The sequence below is a fragment of the Oryx dammah genome, unplaced genomic scaffold, assembly GCF_014754425.2.
Source record: "Oryx dammah isolate SB20612 unplaced genomic scaffold, SCBI_Odam_1.1 HiC_scaffold_11, whole genome shotgun sequence".
In the NCBI taxonomy this organism is placed as follows: Eukaryota; Metazoa; Chordata; class Mammalia; order Artiodactyla; family Bovidae; genus Oryx; species Oryx dammah.
The window spans coordinates 6,841,519-6,863,387 of record NW_024070195.1 but is presented as its reverse complement, the minus strand read 5'-3'; the positions used below and the strand labels follow the sequence as shown (position 1 = coordinate 6,863,387).

General features: G+C 46.6%; 1 protein-coding gene across 1 annotated transcript; it reads left to right on the top strand.

Annotated features, from left to right (window-relative positions):
• The first annotated feature begins 627 nt into the window (after window positions 1-627).
• On the top strand, window positions 628-21,581 carry ELOVL2 (ELOVL fatty acid elongase 2). Its single transcript, XM_040249253.1, has 7 exons — window positions 628-715; window positions 6,696-6,883; window positions 10,807-10,884; window positions 13,381-13,552; window positions 15,970-16,094; window positions 16,540-16,674; window positions 18,508-21,581. The coding sequence occupies exons 1-7, from the start codon at window positions 700-702 to the stop codon at window positions 18,625-18,627; spliced, it is 834 nt and encodes a 277-aa protein (XP_040105187.1). The 5' UTR covers window positions 628-699; the 3' UTR covers window positions 18,628-21,581.
• Window positions 21,582-21,869: the final 288 nt, after the last annotated feature.

Here is a 21,869-nt window from a genome sequence, read left to right as displayed (position 1 = left end):
GGTGTAGACTCTCCCTGTGGCTTGCCCACAGACATTACGTGCGTCCCGCGGGTGTAGACTCTCCTTGTGGCTTGCGCACAGATGTTACATGCGTCCCGCGGGTGTAGACTCTCCCTGTGGCTTGCGCACAGACATTACATAGATCCTGCGGGTGTAGATTATGTGGCTTGCACACAGACATTATGTGCATCCTGCGGCCTGTGGCTTGCGCAGACATTATGTGCGTTCTGCGGGTATAGACTCTGTGGCTTGCATACAGACATCACGTGCGTCCTGAGGGTGTAGACTTCCATGTGGTTTGCACATAGCCCAGGAACTGCAACGATAGGAGTTGTTTGTGGAGAAGCTTCTATCTCTCTAAGCATCCTCAAAGGAGATGGTACGGTCACCCTTCAATGTTTGAAGGTTCCAAACTGTCCTCCAGGACTCCTCTTACCTAAGAAATGGAAAGAGAAACTGTTTCCTTCCCAGTCCTTACAGGCTGGTGATGGTGAGGCCGCATCCCTGGTCCACCTCCCGCAAATCTCCGCAGTCAAAAGTCCCCGAGGCCAGGACCCTTGGAGATTCAGTCAACCGTGTGTTGTTGGCAGTGGTTCATTTTGAGAGATTCCAGAAGCATCTGCTTAAATCATTTTTTCTTTGTCTTTTCAGGAGCATCTAAAGGCCTTTGATGATGAAGTCAATGCTTTTTTGGACAATATGTTTGGACCTCGGGGTGAGTGAGAACTTGAGAACTCAATGTGGAAGGAGCATCGTCTAGTTAGAGAAGAGGATGGCGCCCTTGCAGGTGTCTTGTGAACAGTCCGGCGCCTACCCCTGAGAGAGCTGCCACTCCTCCCCCTGGGGCCCCTCCACCCCCTGAGAGACCTGCAGCCCCTCCTCCAGGCCCCCGCCTCAAAAACCTGCCGCCCCTCCCCCGGGGGCCCCTCCTCCCCTGAGAGACCTGCCACACCCCCCCACACCCCCCAGCCCCAGCAGGGCCCCCACCTCCTGCCCTCCAGCCTCTCCCGGGGGCAGGAACACAGCGCAGTGCCATCCGTGCCTCTGGTCCCTCCGCCGCTGCCACGGTGGCAGTCTTTTCCTTCCAAGCCTGCTTCTTCCTCTCCCTTCCTCCACCCACCTGCCACCTCCTCACACATGGTCTCTCTGCCCCTCCCTGTCCGATAGTCTCCCTCTAGACACGCTGGGCTTTCCCTGCCCAGAGCCACGGTTCGGGCTCCTCGGCTCCCAGCCATCCTGAGGGTCCCGGTCGTTCGTCCATCACCGCCCACTCAGACCATGGGGGACCTCCTGACGTGGCTGCCCTTCTTGTCGTCTGCTCAGTGGCAGCTGCAATAAGACTTCAAAAGCCTAAGTCATATTGTGCAGACTCTAGCTTAAAACCCATCAGGTCTTCCCTGCGTCCTCAGGATAAAACCCAGCTCCTCCTGGACCACGCAGCCCTGTACTGTCTGGCCCCAGCTGTCCACTCTCCCCATGCTCTAGACATCTTTTCCTTCCTCTGAGCATAAAATTCATTCCTGTGCCGCTGCTCCCCAGAGCGGTCAGCTCCTTACACCGTCGGATGGCCGCTTAACCATCCCTCCTCAGATAGCCTTTCCCTCACCAGGACGCTGGAGACCTGCCCTTGAAAGCAGCGAATCTTAAGCCTCTCATTATGCTCTGTTTCAGCTTCTGTTTCCTTCATGCACTTGATTAACAGCTCTTTCTCCCATGAGGACAGGACCCATGACTGGTGTCTCCAGCGTGTCTTAACCGTCCTAGGAACCTATTAGACACTATATATTTTGCCCATAAATGAGGAAAGTCTCAAGAGCATGCTTTGTTTCCCTTGAGCCTTGCTGGTTCACAAAGCTGGAGAATTTACAAGTTGTTTCCTCAGCATTAGGGAGTGGGAGGAGAGGGAAATGAGGTTTTCCAGTTTCTCAGAATCTTTAAATAGAGTCATGCAGAGGCACAGGCTGCGAAAACTATCCTGAGCGAGTGACTACTTACATAGTGTTAGTGAGATAATACTCTGATTGTAGGGAGCTTTAAAATATATACATGTGTGTATTCACATTGTCTTTGATCTTCTTTCCCTGGTGGCTCAGAGACTAAAGCGTCTGCCTCCAACGTGGGAGACCCGGGTTCAATCCCTGGGTCGGGAAGATCCCCTGGAGAAGGAAATGGCAACCCCACTCCAGTCCTCTTGCCTGGAGAATCCCACGGACGGAGGAGCCTGATAGGCTACAGTCCATGGGGTCGCAGAGTCAGACACGACTGAGCGACTTCACTTTCACTTTCTCTGTTTTCCATTTTCTCCCTGTGATGACGCCATGGGGCGGGCAGGGTGGGACACCGGTCCCCGTAGCCCGCTCTGTGTGGCGTGCCCGCTGCCGCACTGCTGTAGCAGGCAGTGTCGAGGGCATGGCACTCCAGGGGCCAGCGTGTGACGTCTCCACCAGAGACTTAACAGGCAGTGTCTGAGCCAAGGTCACACTGAGCTTTGGCATCAGTGAGGTCACCGTCACCTGGAATTACGCGGACGGGGAGCAGTTAAGGACAGGATTGCAGTTGTTTGCTCAGTTTTGGTCATTTTTATGGCAGTTCCCTTTGCTGCAAGGAGACTGTGAGGTTGACAGTTGACCGCTGATCAGGTGACGTCCGTGGCGACAGGAGGCTGAGGCTCCCGGCCAGCAGGCATCCCCGTCCCCCTTGAGAGGTGGCCAGGCTGAAGTGTGGCAAGTCCCCTGGGGAACCGACAGGCGTCCCCACGCCGCTTCTGACTGTACCCGTGCCACGTTGGCACCATCCAGAGAGATTGTCCCGGGCAGATACCTGACCCTGCCGCAGAGTTAAGGTCTCAGGTCCCAGCGACGATGGTTTGTAAGTGCTGGTCCCGGGGTTTGGTTAGGGCAGTTGCGAGCCTCCCTGACAACCGTGGCCACTCTTTACAGTCTCCAGCACTGTCTCCCATGCTTGACCTGGCCTGTCCACTGGCATGCATTGAATGACTGTCTCCTTTACCTCCACACTAAGCAGCTGTAAGTTATGAGTGAGACTGAGTAGAAATACAAGGTAGTCTCACCTCTCAGAGTACACGCTGTGGCTGGAGCCTGAAGCCAGAACCTCTGAGACAGAAAGCGCGGAAGTCAACCACGTGTGTTAGTTTCCGGGGCTGTCGTAGCAAAAACCCCACAGGCTGTGCGGCTTAAGACAACAGCAGTTCATTCTCTCCCTGTTCGGGAAACACGGTGTCAGCAGAGCCTTGCCTGCCCTGCACTTCTATGAGTGCTCTCTCCACACCTCCCACTCGGGGCCTTCCAGCCGCTGCCCTGGAGCCCCACCGCTCCATCGCTGCGGTCTCGGCCTCCATCTCCATGTGGCCGCCTCCTCCTGCGCCTCCCCTTCTTATCAAGACACAGGTCCCTGAGCAGGGCCCACCTCACCCAGTACAGCCTCATGTTAGCTGGTTTGTGTCTGTAAAGACCCTATTTCTCAGTAAGACCGCATCTACAGAGACCAGGAGTTTGAACTTGAACACACCTTTCTGGGGAACACTGTCTAACTCATAATACCATAAGCAGAGGCAGGGTAGAGTTTAGTGCAAGTTATTTAGCTGTTTTTACTCAGTTTTTCTCTATTGTAAGCCAGAGATAATTCCGCCTGTAGGATGGAGTTATCCATCACCTTGACTGTGGTGTTGGCAGCGCAGGGCTTTGCATGTGTCCAAACTCATCAGATTGTACACAGGAAAAGTGTGCAGGGTTTTCTGTATATGTCAGTGACACCTCTATACAGCTGTTCAAAATAAGATCACCTATATAATTAGATTGCTTTGAGAATTTTCAGTTAACACACATAAAAGGCTTTAGGATTGTGTGTGGCACAGAATCAGTGCTCAGCAAATGTTCATTATAAAAACAGTGCTATAGCCACATGGGCCTCCCTGCTGGCTCAGATGGTTAAGAATCTGCCAGGAGACCTAGGTTCGATCCCTGGGTCAAGAAGATCCCCTGGAGAAGGGAACCCACTCTAGTATTCTTGCCTGGGAAATCCCATGAACAAACGATCCTGGCAAGCTACAGACCATGGAGTTGTGAAGAGTTGGACACGACTGAGCAACTAGCACACACACTATCTCCATGATAACATGCAAACTGTAAAATGACTAGTGTTTTGTTACACTGAAGAGCTGTAGTTATGGAAGAACAGTGGGAAGTGGCCAGGCCCTTGCCGTGGGCCTTAAAGGACACTCAGGCTTTAGATGTGGAGGTGGACATTAGAAGTGGCACGGTGCGCAGACCTCAGGACAGATGGTTAGGAGCCCCTGGTGGGAAAGGTAACTTGTTAGTTGCAGAAACGCTCCCCTTACCTTGCAGCTGTGTCACAAATGGGGGAAGTTCACAGCATCAGTGATGACACAGAGCTCAAGAAGGCACTTGGCTCATAGAAACTGTGCTCTGCAGGACGGGGTGTGGAGAGCCCAGGGCTGGGTTGGGTGGCAGGGAGCAGAAGGGGAACTGGGGCTCTGGGGACCAGAGGGATCCTGGAAGGAGAATCCAGCTCCAACAGCTGTTTACAGAGATCAGAGTCAGTGTGCAGTTCTCATAATTCTGGGCCAAACCATTTTCTCTCTCTAGACAACAACAAAAAGGAGCAGAACAGAGAACAAAAATCACTTTGTGCCTCCAGTTATTTTCTAATTACTGACTGTATTATAGTTCTACTGTGTGTGTTTTCTTTAGTTTTTTTTTTTTAATAGTGAAAACTTTTATATTTGGAATTAGCCAGCTGGACACAGTTTCAGTTCAGTTCAGTCGCTCAGCTGTGTCTTGACTCTTTGTGACCCCATGGCCAGGCTTCCCTGTCCCTCACCAACTCCCGGAGCTTGCTTAAATTCATGTCCATTGAGTCAGTGATGCCATCCAACCATCTCATCCTCTGTCGTCCCCTTCTCCTGCCTTCAATCTTTCCCAGCATCAGGGTCTTTTCAGATGAGTCAGTTGATTGCATCAGGTGGCCAAAGTATTGGAGTTTCAGCTTCAGCATCAGTCCTTCCAATGAATATTCAGGACTGATTTCCTTTAGGATGGATTGATTGTATATCCTTGCAGTCCAAGGGACTCTCAAGAGTCTTCTGCAACACCACAGTTCAAAAGCATCAATTCTTTGGCTCTCAGCTTTCTTTATAGTCCAACTCTCAGTTTGCTGCTGCTAAGTCGCTTCAGTCGTGTCCGACTCTGCGTGACCCCATAGACGGCAGCCCACCAGGCTACCCTGTCGCTGGGATTCTCTAGGCAAGAACACTGGAGTGGGTTGCCATTTCCTTCTCCAATGCATGAAAATGAAAAGTGAAAGTGAAGTCGCTCAGTCATGTCCGACTCTTGGTGACCCCATGGACTGCAGCCCACCAGGCTCCTCTGTCTGTGGGATTTTCCAGGCAAGAGTACTGGAGTGGGGTGCCATTGCCTTCTCCATACTCTCTGTTAAGATGATCCCAATTTTGTTGGCAACATCCAAGCATCATAGTCCGGAGCCAGTCGAACATATGCCTTCTTCTCTCTCTCCATTAGGCCTGATCAGGGTGTTGACCTTGACCACGTCAGCATCAGGGGGCTTCTTCACAGCCTGTTGGATTGGGCGCTTGTTGGCCTTGACACCCACAGTGGACACGCGTGTGGTGTGGCCTTCTGTCTTCTTCACGGCTGACTCGGTGGTGAGGGGGAGCTTGACGATGGCGCAGTGGTCCAGTCTGTTTCTCTTGGGGGCGCTCTCCGAGGACATGTGAGCTGCCTCGAGCCACAGTGTTCTGGGCCGCTGGAAGGTGGGTGACGTCCCGTCTTTGTCTGTGGCTGTGGACGCCTTTCAGCACAGTTTTCTTGGCCTCAAAGCCTTTGCTTTGGCTTCAGCTTTAGGAGGGGCAGGGGCTTCCTTCTTCGCCTTCGGTGCCATCTTCGTGAAAAGCTTCTTTCGGTTTGTACATGTTCACTCTCCAGAGTAAGGGACACTTGCCTCCTGGCTGTGCGTACTCTTGGTCCACAATCTGATCTGGGTCCTTGGTTTGTTTCCTGTTCTCCATTCCGAACCCTCAGCTCCAAGGCTCGTTCCAGCCTCTCGCCATCGCCCTCCTGTAATCCTGCTGCCCCGTTTGGACCAGCTGGACTCTAACCACTCCTGGTTTCTATACAATGATCCTAAGCTGACTCCAGGGGTGCGGGTGTTAGGAGCTAGGGTGCAGTATGGACGTGTGCTCTGTCCCGCCTCCCAGAGCCACTCCGTGGAGGCAGCAGCCAAGTGCAGTGACCCAGGAGCTGGATTTACGTCCTGACTCAGCTGCTGACTGCCCGATGGCCTCCTGCAGGTGCTGGCACTTTCTGAGCCGTTTGTATGGGACGGCGTAACAGACATGCTTGCTGCTTACTGAGAGCAGACACAGAACTCTGCCGCTTAGACATCTGAGAACGGTTACTTCCCACCTCTTATTTGTCACCGTCAGTGTTCTGCCTAAGCCCTGTTCGCGCCGTGGAACCTTCCTTAACTGTTTCAGCCCCACTGGTTTCTTCTTCCGAATGGAAGCCGAATCCAGCTTGCTCACGCTGCGGCCCATGGTTCCCTGCTGGGCCCGGTGCGACACGCAACTCATGAGATGGCGTCTCCTTACCAAGCACGCAGGGTGCTCTGTGGGATTCTCACTGTGTGTTTCTTTTCAGATGCTCGAGTCAGAGGGTGGTTCATGCTGGACTCCTACGTCCCCACCTTGTCTCTCACTGTCTTATACCTGCTGTCGATATGGCTGGGCAACAGATGCATGAGGAACAGACCTGCTCTTTCCCTCAGGGGCGTCCTCACCTTGTACAATCTTGGAATCACACTTCTTTCCGCATACATGCTGGCAGAGGTAAGTGTCCGGAAAACAGTTACATCGGGCATTCCAGAACTTTCCACAGTTTCTATCAATACTGATCTTTGATATCTCAAGAAGCTGTTCCAGTGTCTGATATTATTCCTTCCAAATGGGTGGAAGACTGTTTCTAACTTGAATTTTTCTTATTGTAATTTAGACCTATTTCTTTAGTCCTTAGTCTTTACTTGTAATTTAAAGTCACAATTTAGATTTGAATGGGCTTAAAGATCATGTATTACTGTTCTCTCCTTTTATAGATTACGATACTGAGGCTTAGAAAAGTTAAACTGGTTTACCTGAGGATAGACAGCTATTGAGTAACAGTATTTTTTTTTTTAATTAAACATCAAATACAGTTAGTTTGACTGAAATGCGAACATAACATCCCTTAAAGGATGCTCCTTGCATCTCTGGGCCACTGTGTGTCCTGAGGACCAACTGCCGGAGGCCTGGGTGACATCCCGGCTTGGCTATAGTTGCCCGCATTGCATCATGTCTTCCCTCTTCCTTTATAATCTGCCAAACCTGAGTAATTTCACAAGAACAAGAACAAGTAATGATGGCCCTGCCTATACAACCAGAGGTTATTTACTGTAATACAAGAGAAAATCTTAGTGTTATAAAATCATTCATATATATTATAAATGGCTAATAGTGGCACACATATAGCTGCCTTCCTGGGGTCCTTGGATTCTGAATGAAAAATTCTTGTCTAAAACATAGGCCCTCTCACCCATAGTTTTTAATCTGTGTTTAATTAGTCTAATATGTACCATCCTAATAATGGTTAATAACCATTATCTAAAATGACTGTTCTGAAACGCTAATTATGGGATTGGAGGCATCAGAGTGCATGTGGCAGAACTTGGGATCAGGAAGGCCATCCTGACAGCTCTAAAGTCACGCCACCTGAGTCTAAAAGGGGAACTTTTAGTTTCCCTCCTGGGTCAATTTTAGTTCACTGGATGAGCTTACAAGAAAGTAATTTACGGGCTTATTCCTCCCTGTGCAGCAGGGAGAGGCACTCTTCCCGGGGCGGTCTCAGCAGCCTTGTGTCTGCAGGGCCCGCCTAGCGGCTCACTGGGTCAGAGGTGCGAGCCCTGCTGGAGGCGGGAGACCCGATGCAGTGGCGGCTCTCCCCGTCCTCTGCGGCCCTGGGGGACTCACTCAGCCAGCTCAGCCGTAAGATGGAGACGCGACGTCCGGCCTGCCTCACTCTCGTGAGCGTCAGGACGTCAGTTCTGTTCAGCCGGCACTCAGCAAGCACCCGCTCGGTGCAGCCCAGGGGCTACAGTGAGGTCAGAGGTGGTTTCTGTTCTCGAAGAGCTCACAGACTAGCGCAAGTGCAGGAGACAGTCAGTCCTGTGAGTCAGGATGAAGTCGGCAACAGGCACCGACGGCAGGAACGAGAACGACAGTTCAGTGCCTGAACCGCCACATGCATGTACGGGGTTTGTCTCTTTTAGGGAGAAACCCCCGCACAGAGCTCATTCTCCACTGTGAGCTTTAGCTCTCAGTCGTCTGCTGTTTCTGTTCTCAGACTTTTCCATTTCTCAGTTCAAAATCACTGCTGGTGGTTGAGTGCCTCCTAGTCTCCTGACCGTAACCTCTTTCAGGGTTTAAGGTCTTCCCCCTTACACTACGGGCTGTATTTATAGACTAGTCAAAGGGTAGCTTACCTTAACCTTGCTAACCTGTTACACCTAGGCCAGACGTGTGCTTAGGCCAGGAAGCTGCCCTGAAACCACCAACACTGTTCCAGCAAACACACCCTGCAGGCCCTACACAGTGTCAGGTCGAGTCCCAGACTCTGGAGCACAGCCTTGGCCCAAGTGCAGGAGGGAGCACTGGACCAGGCGGGGTTGGGGAGGCCTCTCTGAGGAGGTGATGGCTGAGCTGCGCATGGTGATGAGAGCAGGCCAGGCGGGTCAAGATCTGGGGAGGCCCCAAGGCTGCAGCAAGCTCTGGGTGGTGTTCGAGGACCACTAGAAGCAGCAGTGTGCCAAGGAGAGTGGATGGAAGACTGGTGATACAAGACGAGCTGGACGGGGGCAGGTTACCCAGGGCCTCGCCCGGAACTTGGCTGTTCTTAGGAGGAGCCATATGTTAATGGAGGAGTGATGGGATCTTCAACGTGGAAAATGGACTCGGCGAGTTGGGGCAACCATGGAAGCAGAGAGTCTGCTTGGGAGCCTTGATGGTGCTACAGTCACAGATACCAGTGACATGGACTCAGGCAGTGGAGATGGGGAGTGGATTCTAGCCATATTCTGGAGCAAGCTGGCCCACACCTCCTTAAGGCTGACAGCCCTGTTTGAAACCCTGGTTTCTTCCTCTTCAACACCCAGGTTGGGTGCTTCTTGCAAACCAGCGCGTCCAGGGCATCAGAAGGGGTCTAGGGTGAGGCACTCTGAGCCTCCCCCAGCCTGGCTGCTTGCTCTGGCACTCAGTCTGTCAGATGGTTCTGCAGAGGCGTGGTGGGGAGGGGACAGCCCGGGGACAGCTGACTAAGCAGAGCATGGCCTGTTCTTTCCTGCTATTACGTAAACACAGTAGATGGTAGAGCCCCGAGCTGCAGAACTACAGCCTGACCATGGAGGCTTTTAATTAATCTTTCTGAACAAAATTAAGTAGCTTTATTTTGAAAAAGGCAGAAAAAATTTACACACACTTCTAGATATTCCTGGATCCACTGGGGCCTCCCAGCAGTTCCCATTTGAAAACAAGCATGGACAGCTCTGGGACCTGAAGAAGATTCAGTCTCTGTTACTTTCCCTGGATTCATTTATCCTGATAATCTATACTTATCGATGTTAACTGGGGTGATTTTGTTAGAAGAGAAGCAGATGAGGATATGGAAGACTCACAAAGGTTCTGAAACATCCTCAGTGTTCTTCGAGTTCATCTCTTTTTCGTGGTGTTGAGTTCATTAACATCCCTCCCTCCGTGCTCTAACAGTCGGTACCTTTACACCTTTTTGATAAGATACAGAAAATTATAGGCTTTCACATATAATATCATACGTAAATCAAAGCTAAAGGCCTTATAGTCTAGAATTTTAAGTTTCTTAGTAACAGTGAGAAAGAAGGCAGAAAACTTTTATAGAATTTCCCACAAAGAAAGTCCATTTCCTTAAGTTGTAGAAGGAACACTAGATAAGGAATTAGAAGACCTGAATCAAAAAAAAAAAGAAGAAGAAGACCTGAATCCAGTCATCCTTCTACTACTTACAGTTGTGTGATCACAAGCAAATAGTCATTGAGGACTTTCTCTGTGCCAGGTATTGGACAAGGAATTGTGGTTGCAAAAAATGAGCAAAGAAGGAGGCATAGACTTTATGGAGCTTTGTTTTTTGAGCATAATGGGGAAAACAGATGTGTATATCAATTATAATTGCACAAATGACTGATTACTACATAGCATAAATACAATGAAGAAAATGTTTTAAGAATGTCTGTGAGCCCTGGTTTTCTCATGGAAAATGGTAATAAATACATAATTCATAACATTGGGATGATCAAATAAATATTTCTATGTAAGCCAATAAAGTACTAAAATTTTAGTGTAGTTTCTTCACATCTGTTTACATTTAATTCTGTATTTTATTTGTAGAGCATACGATTAGATAATTGCTTATGGAAAATATTTTGTTACTCAAATGATAGCTAAATTCTGTTTTTGGTGGCTGTGAAGGTTAGAAGTAAATCCTGTATTAACTGAAGAGTTTAACCACTGATACCAGTTCAGCAGCAAGAAATTAGGTCCTTTGATAATGTGTGTTTGGGAACAGGATTGAGTAAAGCTCATACTGGGGAGAACTCAAACCTTGAATAGATGCCAATCAGAAACATGAATAGGAAGTTGAGTTTTCGTCCAAATTTTTGCACTGATTTTTTCCTCCTTTGTTTCTTTGGCAGCTTATTCTCTCCAGTTGGGAAGGAGGCTACAACTTACAGTGTCAGGATCTGACCGGTGCAGGGGAGGCCGACATCCGGGTGAGTCAGCCGTTTGTAACCATTTCTCACTGAAAAGGAGAGAAAGCTTTCTCCTCCCAGAGACAAGGATGGAGGCTAGGCTTAGATAAGAAGGGGTCTCTGTCCTAGCAGAAGTGCTCACTTGGGGGACAGATGGAACAAACCATGGCACATCCACGCAGTAGATCCCTTTGCAAAGTGGAATGAGGATGACCTCTGTCCCGATACAGAATCGTCTCCAGGATGGAGCTCAGTGAAAACAGCAACCCACGGACTATGCTTATAGTACAGGGCCTCACGTGCAGAATATGAGAGGAATATGCGTGTTGTGGCTTTTAGTTTATTTTGCCGTTGTTTAAAGAAACAGTTGTGTGATCATAAAACCATAAGCAAACACGATGGTTTCCTTTTAGGGGAGGGACCAGGGCAGAGTAGATAGAGGTGGAAATTGGACTTCTCTGAATGTCCCTTGTCTAATTTTCAGAAACAGTAGGTGTTTTCACATAATTATACAGCAAATTTAAAAAGAATGCAAGGCAGCCTCTCACTCCACATCTTGGAAATAAAATAATTACCCATATATTAAGTTGCTGACATAACCACCCAAGGAATTCTTTCATGTGCCTTTAAACAGTGTTTTGACCGCACACCCTGAGCGAGATGACCTCAAGGGCATTGAGTAATTTGGAATGGGGTGGGGGGCTGCTCTTATTAATAAGAATATTGGTATTGCTTTTTGTGGGACTATTACAGGTATGCTTAAGATAAAGTACATAATAATGTTAATATCATTACAACTAATATTTGAAACATAGAAAAGAGAAACCAAGACTCAGTAATCATAGATTTAAATCAGAAATATCAAAATGAACATTCTTTCTAAAACGTGTTTTTTTAGCTCTGTGCACAGGAAAGGTCTAGTTAGTCTCTGAGAAACCAGCAGTGATACCCACATCACGCTCTCTAAACATAATCCACCAGGAGGGTTTAGTGTTCTTAGAGAGTTGACCGATTCCTGTTCGGCGGGCGGCGGGGGGAAATACATATATGAGAAGAATCCAGGACGTCATGTGACAGAGCCAGGAAGCTGGGGTCACGACAAGAAGATGTAAGGTCCAGCTTAAAGGGACTCCCACAGCTAAAGTGGGACAGTTTGAGTATCAAAAGGAATACTGACATAATAAATTTATAAAAACTAAACGGGTTTAAAATGACACTAAAAAAAAAATCTTTGTTACCTTTTGAAGGTTACTAGGACACCAAGTAATTCTAGAAAAAAAAAAAAATTGAAAAGAATCAAACATCTATCCTGCCCTTCATATGTAAGTTTCCAAATAGCTAAAGAGGAAGAGCTTCCCTGGTGGATCAAACAATAAAGAGACTGCCTGCAATGCGGGAGACCCAGGTTCGATCCCCTGGGTCACGGACATCCCCTGGAGAAGGGCATGGCAACCCACTCCAGTATTCTTGCCTGGGAAATCCCACAGAGGAGCCTGGAGGGCTGTGGTCTATGGGGGTCACAGAGCTGGACACGACTGAGTGACTAACAACATCTCACCTGCTATGTAAGTTTCCAAATAGCTCAAGAGGAAGAGCTATTTCTATAAAGACAAAAACATGCACATAAGTATAAAGAGAATTTGAAAAGCACCATTTTGCAGCTTCTAGTGAAGGGTAATGGGTCCAGACAGCAGTCATCTGTAAATGCTGAAACTCCTCGGTGAAAGTTGAGTGGAAGCTTCACGATGATTAGGTCAGGCTGTTAACACCTGAACTCTGTTGATGTTAGTGTCAGTGGGACAACCAGAAGTTGGGTACCTCTTGATGTGATTCCATAGGAAGTATACAGACCCACGCCTGAAGTACAGTTGACCACTAAACCACGTGGGTTTGAATTACACAGGTCCACTTAATACACAGACTCTTTTCAGTACTAAAGTGCTAAAGTGCTGTACAACCCGACACGGAGGAACCATGCTACGGAGGGCTGGCTGTAAGTTATACACGGACTCTGGAGTGTGCAGGGGGTCAGTGCCAAGACCATCCCTCCCTGCCCCGTTGTTAAGGGTCAACTGTAATCTTACCCCCAAGCTTAAACCTGAATCCAGCTAAGCCTCTGTAATTGCTCTTTATAGAAAGTGTGGAGGATAGAGAAATAAGTTTAAACAACACTAGGAAAAATAAATCACCCAAATCCATACTATTAAGAATTCTATCAACTGGTCAAGTTTAAGAAATAAAAGATCGGAAAGAAAACAGTGGTGCATAGAAAGGGAACCAACTTTTTGGTCCCCCCCCAATATTTTGGAAAGATACAATAATTCCTTTCGCTAGACGGGGCTGGATTGCTGGGAATAAGGAATAGCTGGCAGCAGAGAGGCTGGGTGAGATGGTTTTCACTGGTCTGGGAGCCAGGCAGGTGAGCCGGTGAAGCATGGCCTGGTGCCTGCAGGGGCAGGCAGCCCTGGGCAGCATCACAGTTCACCCTGTCTTCCTCCCGCTTGACTTCTTGTACAGGTAGCCAGGGTGTTGTGGTGGTACTACTTTTCCAAATTAATAGAGTTCCTGGACACAATTTTCTTTGTGTTGCGGAAGAAAACCAGCCAGATCACCTTTCTTCACGTCTACCATCACGCCTCCATGTTTAACATCTGGTGGTGCGTCTTGAACTGGATACCTTGTGGGCAAAGTAAGTAAACGTTTGTCAGTTTTGTGTAATGGGTCTCCTGCCCGTCAAACGGGGAAGCACACGTTTGCTGGTGGCCATTTCGTTTCTCATCTTTGATCCTGGCAAAGTCTTTGAGTATTAGGATAAATTTTAGAAGTGTTTTCTCTTCCATCGAAGTGCGTGCCCCAGCTGGAGCAGGTTACCCCATGCCCTGGGGCGGTAGAAACACAGCGCCTTCCAGTCACGACCCTTCGGCTGTGGTACAGATGCAGTCATTTCAACTTCAGGGGCTTGTTTATCCATTCTGAAAAATTAAAATCTTGTCCCTCTGACCCACCAGAGCGGTGGCTTTCAATTTTTTATTTTTTTTACTGAGACATCAAAAAGTATTACATTATATTACAACCCAGGGCACTCATATTGAATGAAACAAATTTCATGAAACAGTATTTAGCCTGGCTCTGTGTGATTCACTTTTTTTTTTTTTTTAAAGAAAATTGACCTCACTTTTTCAAAAAGCTAATAACTCTCACTGCAGACTTTCACAGTTGATGTGTGAGTTCTGACCTGCAGTTTGAGAAACAGTGCTCAAGAGAGAACAGTATTTTTCTATTGGATATTTATTGTTTTATACCCAAGAATTCAAAAGTATTGAAAAATCAGGTAAAACTCAGGTCAGAATGATTTTGTCCTGGGATATAGGAACTTGTAGAGATGATACTAAAAAAAAAAACAAAAACAACTAGGGGTATCTGCAGTACACTGACTATGAAGATGTCAATTTAAACTCCAGTGTGAAGTAAGCTTGCTGCAGGTGCCGTGGACAGAAGAGACCCTTTTCCACCTCTCCTAGACTGACATACTCTGGTTTGAGTTTAGTTATTAAGAATATAGACTATAATGTAATCAGTATGTAGACTAAAATCAATACCAAAGGACAGTTGTCAAGGGTAAGTATTTTTTGTGATTATCAAGTTTCATTTATAAATCACTAAAGCATCTAAAAGTCAATCTTAACCACTGTGTAAAGACATTGTGTTTCATTCACGGGGATTCTATGTGTGTGATAGTTTCCGTTCAGTCTAGAATACTATGAAAATTATAAGCAGCAACTACTTTTTAAAAATTAATTGACAGAAATGAAAACTCAGGTTGGTAAAAAAAAATTCACTAATATTGTGCTGCCTGGTGCTCTGAAACTATATTTGTGCTTTCATATAAATCCAGTGCCCTGACAAGTCATTCCAGCCAGTGTATAAGGACTTGCTAGGTTCCTGGTGCTGTTCCTTTTGTCATATCCACTGATTTGCATTGATCTATCCAAACTGTTAATCCAGGACTGGTAAACCAGGCAGGAGAATTTAAATGAATTAACCCACATATGTGCAGTGCCTTTTAGTTTATATAGTTAACCCCATTACAGTCTTAAGCGGTAATTACTTATACCAATTTTCCAGATAAGAAACAAACTTTACAAAGTAATATATGCAAGGGGATAAAGCTATTTAGGTGGTCCTCCAGCAGCACAGCCCGTCTCCTCTCCCTGGGGTTGGCAGCTCACAGACCAGCCACCTGGATCCCAGGCCAGCCTGTCGCGCTCACCTTGTGCTGCGCCCCCGTCCGGAGCCCTTCACCTACGCTGGCTGGCATTGTTCTCACACCCTGCTTCCCGCTCCGCGGCTTGTGCCCTTCCTCACCTCTTGCATTTCAATCCTTTGACCCTTAGTTGACCCAACACAGAACTTAGCCCTTGCTCCTTAGTTTCCTGAAACACGACTCACCCACGTGGATGACAGCACCTGTCATGAGGTGACGGCAGGGGAAGGTGGGGGGGTGCCCTGGCACAGCTCAGCACAGCAGGTACCCAAAAGTGTTAGACACTCCTTGTCCCAGAAGTCCAGGAGGCTTCCCGGCCACTGGGAAAGTCCCCAGCCCACCTCAGCCTCTTCCCATCCTGCGGGACCTTCCCCGATTCACCTTCTGCAGCATCTCCTGGCCCTAAGTCCCTTCCAGGGAGACTCCATCTACCTGATTATGAAGGGCAGTACATTTTCCCTGACTCTCGAGTGCCCTGTTCAGCCATGTACAAAGGCTACAATCATACAATCTGTCTACAATCCAAATGGCTGGAAGGTTTAGCGAAAGCAAACACATGTTCTCTCTCAAATTGTTTCCTGCTTAAATGGTAGTCATGACAGAGACAGCATAGCCCTGGCAAAATGGGGAATAAGCTGTATGGTTTTCAGAGTCCCAGCCAGTCCCGGGTGAGTCCCTCTCTCTAGGTGTCTGATTGAACCCTGCGATGACGGCACAGGAATCGGGGTGAGTTCTGTGAGCGCCGTGTTGTTCGTGCTGTTATGACAGGAGGAACAGTACTTGACAAAGAGCGGCCGGTCCTGCCTTCCAGAGGAACGATAACGCCTCTTGCGCTCTCCTAGGTTTCTTTGGCCCTACCCTGAACAGCTTCATCCACATCCTCATGTACTCCTACTACGGGCTGTCCGTGTTCCCGTCCATGCACAAGTACCTCTGGTGGAAGAAGTACCTGACGCAGGCCCAGCTGGTACGTCCGCACCCACCCCGCTGGCTCTGCTCCGCGGGCTGCGGCTGCGTGTTCGGTCCCTGCCCTGGAGGCCGGAGGCTTTCCTGTGGGGGATGAGGCTGCCAGTCTCTCTAAAAACAGGCTTTTAAGAGTGAAACCTTGTTAAAGTGGCCTTCGTGTACGAAATGCGTCCTGTGCGTGTGGAATATGCAGCTAGCTCACTCCTTGCTGTGAAATGTAGACGAATACTTTTGAAGTTATTGTCTGCTGAAGCGTTTCTAGCTAAATGGCCTGACCTGAGATGTTTCCCAGAGAAAATTAACAATGGCCAATTTTACACACTTCCTAACTTCCGAGCAAATTCCCGGAGGAGAGTGGGCCCCTGGGGCGCCTCCGGGCTTGTCTCGCCCGGGAGCAGGCCTGCAGCTGCCTGAGTGCAGAGCGAGCTGCCCCTTGCCGCCCACAGGTGCAGTTCCTGCTCACCATCAGCCACACCATGAGCGCCGTGGTCAGGCCCTGCGGCTTCCCCCTCGGCTGCCTCCTCTTCCAGTCTTCTTACATGATGACGCTGGTCATCCTCTTCTTAAACTTCTACATTCAGGTACGTTTAAACTCGAACAGTCAACAGCAAAACATGAGGCTGAGCACCTCTGCGTTACGTTTTTAATTTTACCAGTTAAACGTTGCGGGAGTGCAGGCTTGTTGATCAGTTCAGATAACAGAGGTGCAGAGTCCACCCTGCACCCTGCCTTCCCAACTCATTTCCCTGCACCCTCCTCCATAGGATAACTAACCCCTGTTACTGGTCTGGCGGGCATTCTGCCAAACGTTTTTCAATGCATGCCTATGAAGTTTCATCAAAAATACTATGCATTTGAATCTTGTATTTGCACCAGGCTGCCAAAGTCTGACCTCTGAAAGGTAAACACTGTGTATAGTAACACAGACCCAGGAAATCTCTATGAATGGAGGGAACATGGTCTAAATGAACCTGACGGTGAAAACCGGTTTCCATTAGCTACTGCAAGGATGTAGGCTTACTGTTGATTTGAAAACATTTTTTTTTTTAATTATTATTATTTTTTTACTTTACAATACTGTATTTTCTTTTGAGGTCAACCAGGATGAGAAGGTCACATTGACTTTTCCTTAAGTGTCATTTTCTTTTTAACAATTTAAGTGGAAGGGATTTTCAAAATGCAATTTCAGAGCAACTCTGTTCTAAAGAACTGACGGCAGCGGTGACGCACAGGCCCCAGGTGGTGGTCGATTTTAAATTGCTCCTCTGTGGGCTGCGGAAATAGAAAGCTTCATAAGAAAAACGAGAATATACAGTTTATTCAAAATGGTACTTCTGAAATTGTATTGACTGTATTTTCTCCCACAAACAAACAAGTGCTCACTGACGTTAGTTTGGGTTGACTTTGAGCAAATGTACGGTGGTTTTATACAGAATACGGCTGTGGGAGCAGAACTTCTGACCGCTTTTTAGCTCTTGTGTTTTGGAAGCTGGACTGGCAAGGCTTTGTCTTCCGTGAGATAAAAGTTTCCTTTGAGAATTTCTAAAGAAGCAACCATTGATAGAACCAAACAAAGCCACCCCTCTCCTAAAAAAAAAAATGATGAATGTTGCTAGCAGACTAAGCAGTTCTTCTTGGTGTTGAAACTTGAAGGAATCCATAGTCCAGCAGTGGGGAGCAGTGGTGCTCAAAGCCACAGTCAAGGTCAGTCCTGACCCTGAGTTGATACTATTCGCATTTTTTTAAAAAGTGAGATCATATATTTTGTCTGAATAGGAAGGCTGTGCCAAGACACAAATCAAGCCAAAATCTCAGGTACCAGTACTTTTGAAATAACAGCACTTTTTCACTTGAATTTTTTTTTTTTTATTTACATCCTTAAGTCATAGTGCATACTTGAAAGTTGCTAAGAGACTAGATCTTAAAAGTTCTCATCACAAGAAAAAATTCTTGTGGGATGGTAAATATGGTAAATCCTATATGTGGGATGGTAAGCTACACAGTGTGACCATTTAACAAGCATTAAATTATTTACAAGCATTAAATCCTATTATACACCTGAACTAACGCACTGAATTTCACTTATACCTTGATTTTTTTAAAAAGACTTCCAAAAAAATCATTCCCTCCATGTAAGCAACTAATGCAGAATTTGAATGCTAATCCTATAAAACAATATATCAGTACTAACCTGATGTGGGTAAGGTGAGACAGCTTTTCATTGGAATTTATGCATTTGTCTTGTTTTTAATCAGAAGCTTAACAACCGTCATTTAACAAATAAGCATTCTTACTAGAAAGCTCAGTACCCAATGAAATCATGCATCGTTTTAGACCCTAAGTCACATTACAGACAAGGTTCTATTAAAGAATCCCTTTCTCTTTTTCTCTTCAACATGTACACATCCCAACAGACATACCGGAAAAAGCCAATGAAGAAAGCCATGGAAGAGGCAGGGAAAGAAGTCAAGAATGGTTTTTCCAAAGCCTACTTCAGTGCAGCGAATGGAGTAATAAGCAAGAAGGCACAATAAGTGTCGCGTCTCAAAGACAAAGCATATGTAATAGCCTAACAGATCCGCTTGTTTTAAAGCAAAGACTGAATTGAAAGTTATATATGTTTTAGCATAAACTAATTTCTTTTGAGTTTATAAATCATTTGTACCTGGAATGTATTAATATATTGCTGTTGGGTTGATCTGTTAACTGAATGCTTTCATCAGCAGTGAGGCGAGAACTCCGCAGAACTCAGAACCGGTGCTCCTTCTCTCCTCTCCCCACCAACCTAGCCCCCCCCACCCCGCCCTGCCGACCTAGCCTGTCATCCGGACACAGTCCCCACCATGCCTTATGCACCTGCAGAGCCAGGACACAGGGAACGCTGTTTCTCACAGCAAGTCTGCAAATAAGTTAGTTTTGTTCAGATTAAAATGTTTAAAACAAAATTTATTATCTTCTAAATACAGGGTATGCTCTAATCTATATTAAGCAATAATTGTCAGTACACAATCGGTCCATTTGTTCCTTTAGGAATCAACCCCAGAAAATATTAAAATGGTCACATAGATGGACAACCCAGCAATCCCTTTTCTCTCTCAAGTCTGTCTTGTCTCCAGAATCTCAGATTCCCACAATTACTCCTAATTCTCAACTTAGTGACATGGTAATAGTTTTTTATTCCTTTTTTTTTTTTTTTTGAAGAAAAATCTCCCAAACCCTCATAGCGCAAGGGCTCTGTTATAGGCCTAGTTCTTCTGTTTTAACTGGGTTTCCTTAGTTATTCATGTATTCACATCTACATCCTATGTTAAGGTACCCTGGGTTAGGATAACAGACAGTGCTCAGTTTTAAAAGTAGGATCCGAATTTGGCTGGCTATCTCCTCTCTGAACAAGGACTCGAGCCCAGTGATCTGCCTCACTGGGCCCTTGGAATGATCTGTCACTGGACTATCTGTAAGTTAGAATTAATAGAGCATCGACGGCAAAATAGATGCTGACCTTGTCAACGATTTCTTATGAGCCTACTTGTGAATATTATCCCCAAATAGCTGCTGTTTGTCTTTACAGGTCAGGTTTTTGAAAATAGGAAGAAAGAGAGGGCTATGGAAAGGTTCCAGCCCTGCCCGCAGTAAAAAGCGCCGGTTTGGCAAACCCAGCACACCCTTGCCCTGCTGGGGTAACCCAAGCCCCACAGAGAAGCACACAGAGGACAGTGAGAGGGACCACTGCTTTCTCCCCACGGGCAGGGCAGTCCATTAAATCGTCCCAAGAATAGAAACGGTATTTTCCAAAGATCTGATACAGATTTACACCCTATAAAATCATTCATACCCTGTAAAAACAAGATTTGCCCACTTTGACACCCTATCTGCTTTCCTACCTTACTTTAAGAAGTTTTTAGGTCGTAACATTGACATCAGAGGCTTAAATGCCCCAACATATTTCAGCACAAAAGGACTTTGTCCTTTGGGGACCATTTCTGTTTTCTGAGCTTCTGTTTGAAAAAAACATTTTTTAAGGGGAAAACAAAAACACGGACTTCGGTGCCGACATGTACACTGACACTTCCAACGTGTTTCTTGTAAACGCCCCTCGGGTTCCGCTGCCCTGAGAGGCAACTGGCCTTCCCAGCCTTCGCTGCAAGGGCATCGTGCCCTCCAGCCCCTCCTCTGCCAGCGGGCCCACTTCTCCGGAACAGACATCTTCCATCTGACGGCCGCTTTCTCTTGGGTCTCTCTGGTCTCCTAAAGCTGACTTGTGCTAGGGTGCTCAGCCCCTCCTTCCATCACATCAGGCCTGCACAGCTGTAAGTACCGTGCCCGCCCAGAAACTCACTTTAAAACAAGGGCTCGTTTTGAATGTGACTCTCCCTGCTCCCGTAACAAAGTCCACGACGGACTGGGGAGGAAGCCCCTCGGAGGAGCTAGACTCTGGTGCAGTTTTAGGTCTCAGACGAGCTAAAATGTTATCAAAATGCACTCACCGCAGGTCAAAAGGAGGCTCAGAAGGCAGAGGTCACGGGTCAGCTGTTGTCTCCAGCTTCCCCTCAGTCATCAGGCCCCAGCTCTGCACTCGGCCTCGGCCTCGCAGCTGCAGTTCCGGACGCTCTGGTGGGCTCCATCCCCGCACAGCAAGGTCAGAGGCGTTCTTCTGCCAAGGCAGACGGCCCAGACAGCTGGAAACCGCTGATCAAAGGGGAAGCTCGGTTAGTTTACACTCTCCAGCTCGATTTGCATAGAGGCTTCAGGATGCTTACTTCTGACTTGATCTGTAATCCTAGGGAAGCTTTGTGAAACACTTTATAGCCTTAAACCATTCAAGGGCTGGTTAAAAAAAAAAAAAACAGAGTTATGAAGTCTTAGTCACAAAAACTGAATCAGGTAACTATCTTCACCTGTTATTAAGTGTTACAATTTTAAACAAAATGTTTACTTTTAATGTGATTTTCCTGAAGCAAAAGCTGTTTAAAAAAAAAAAAACTGTATAATTTGTTAGAAAAAAAAGGGAAATGTTTTTCCCTCAAATTTCTCCTCACTCATAAGAATGAAAAGTTATATAATATGGTAAGCAGATGTTTATTCCAATTTTTCAAACAAAAGAATGTTCACTTACTGGAATTAAATACAGAAATCTCAACCCATCAAAATTACATACTAAACTATTTAGACATATTGAGGGGGAAGTCCCCCCCCCCACATTGGATAAGTATTTTTAAGGCAAAAGGTTACTATGATGGACAGAACTTCACTTCTTGTGTAAGAAACCAGTCAGTTCTTTCCAGTATTTCCATTTCATTTTATGTTTCTGGGGACTTCCTTATTTGGAAAATAAGGATAGGACTTTTTTGATTTTCCTTGGAAAACACTTATATCTTAAGAACATAGTATCATGACTGAGGTGGCCAGGGAGGCAGAAGAAGCCATTTTTCCTTTGTAGATAAAAAGCATCTGTATGATTGTTGTATAATAAATTGATTTTTACACTAAAGTATGTCATGATTCCTTTTATTTGGTTCAAAGAAGTTAAAATGTATTCTGCATGCTATTCCAAATGACCTGTTACACAGGAATTTTTTTTTTAACAACAAAGTTATATTTTAGCTATTAATTTTGCAGGCGTATTTCAGTAAGCAGTGGGCTTTTATATAACAATGTCACCTTTATGCAGTATTCATATACCGAGTTAAACTCTTTCAGAAAATGGTCATTCATAAGGAAAAGTTAAGAGTAGACTAGCAGAGAGGATATGGTGGTGGTAATGGTATAGAGTCTACCT

Excerpts from the sequence above, each read along its gene's own strand:
- ELOVL2 (XM_040249253.1), top strand. Across the intron at positions 16,095-16,539 it reads ACCTGACGCAGGCCCAGCTG|GTGCAGTTCCTGCTCACCAT; the intron begins GTACGTCCGCAC and ends TGCCGCCCACAG. Across the intron at positions 16,675-18,507 it reads TCTTAAACTTCTACATTCAG|ACATACCGGAAAAAGCCAAT; the intron begins GTACGTTTAAAC and ends ACATCCCAACAG.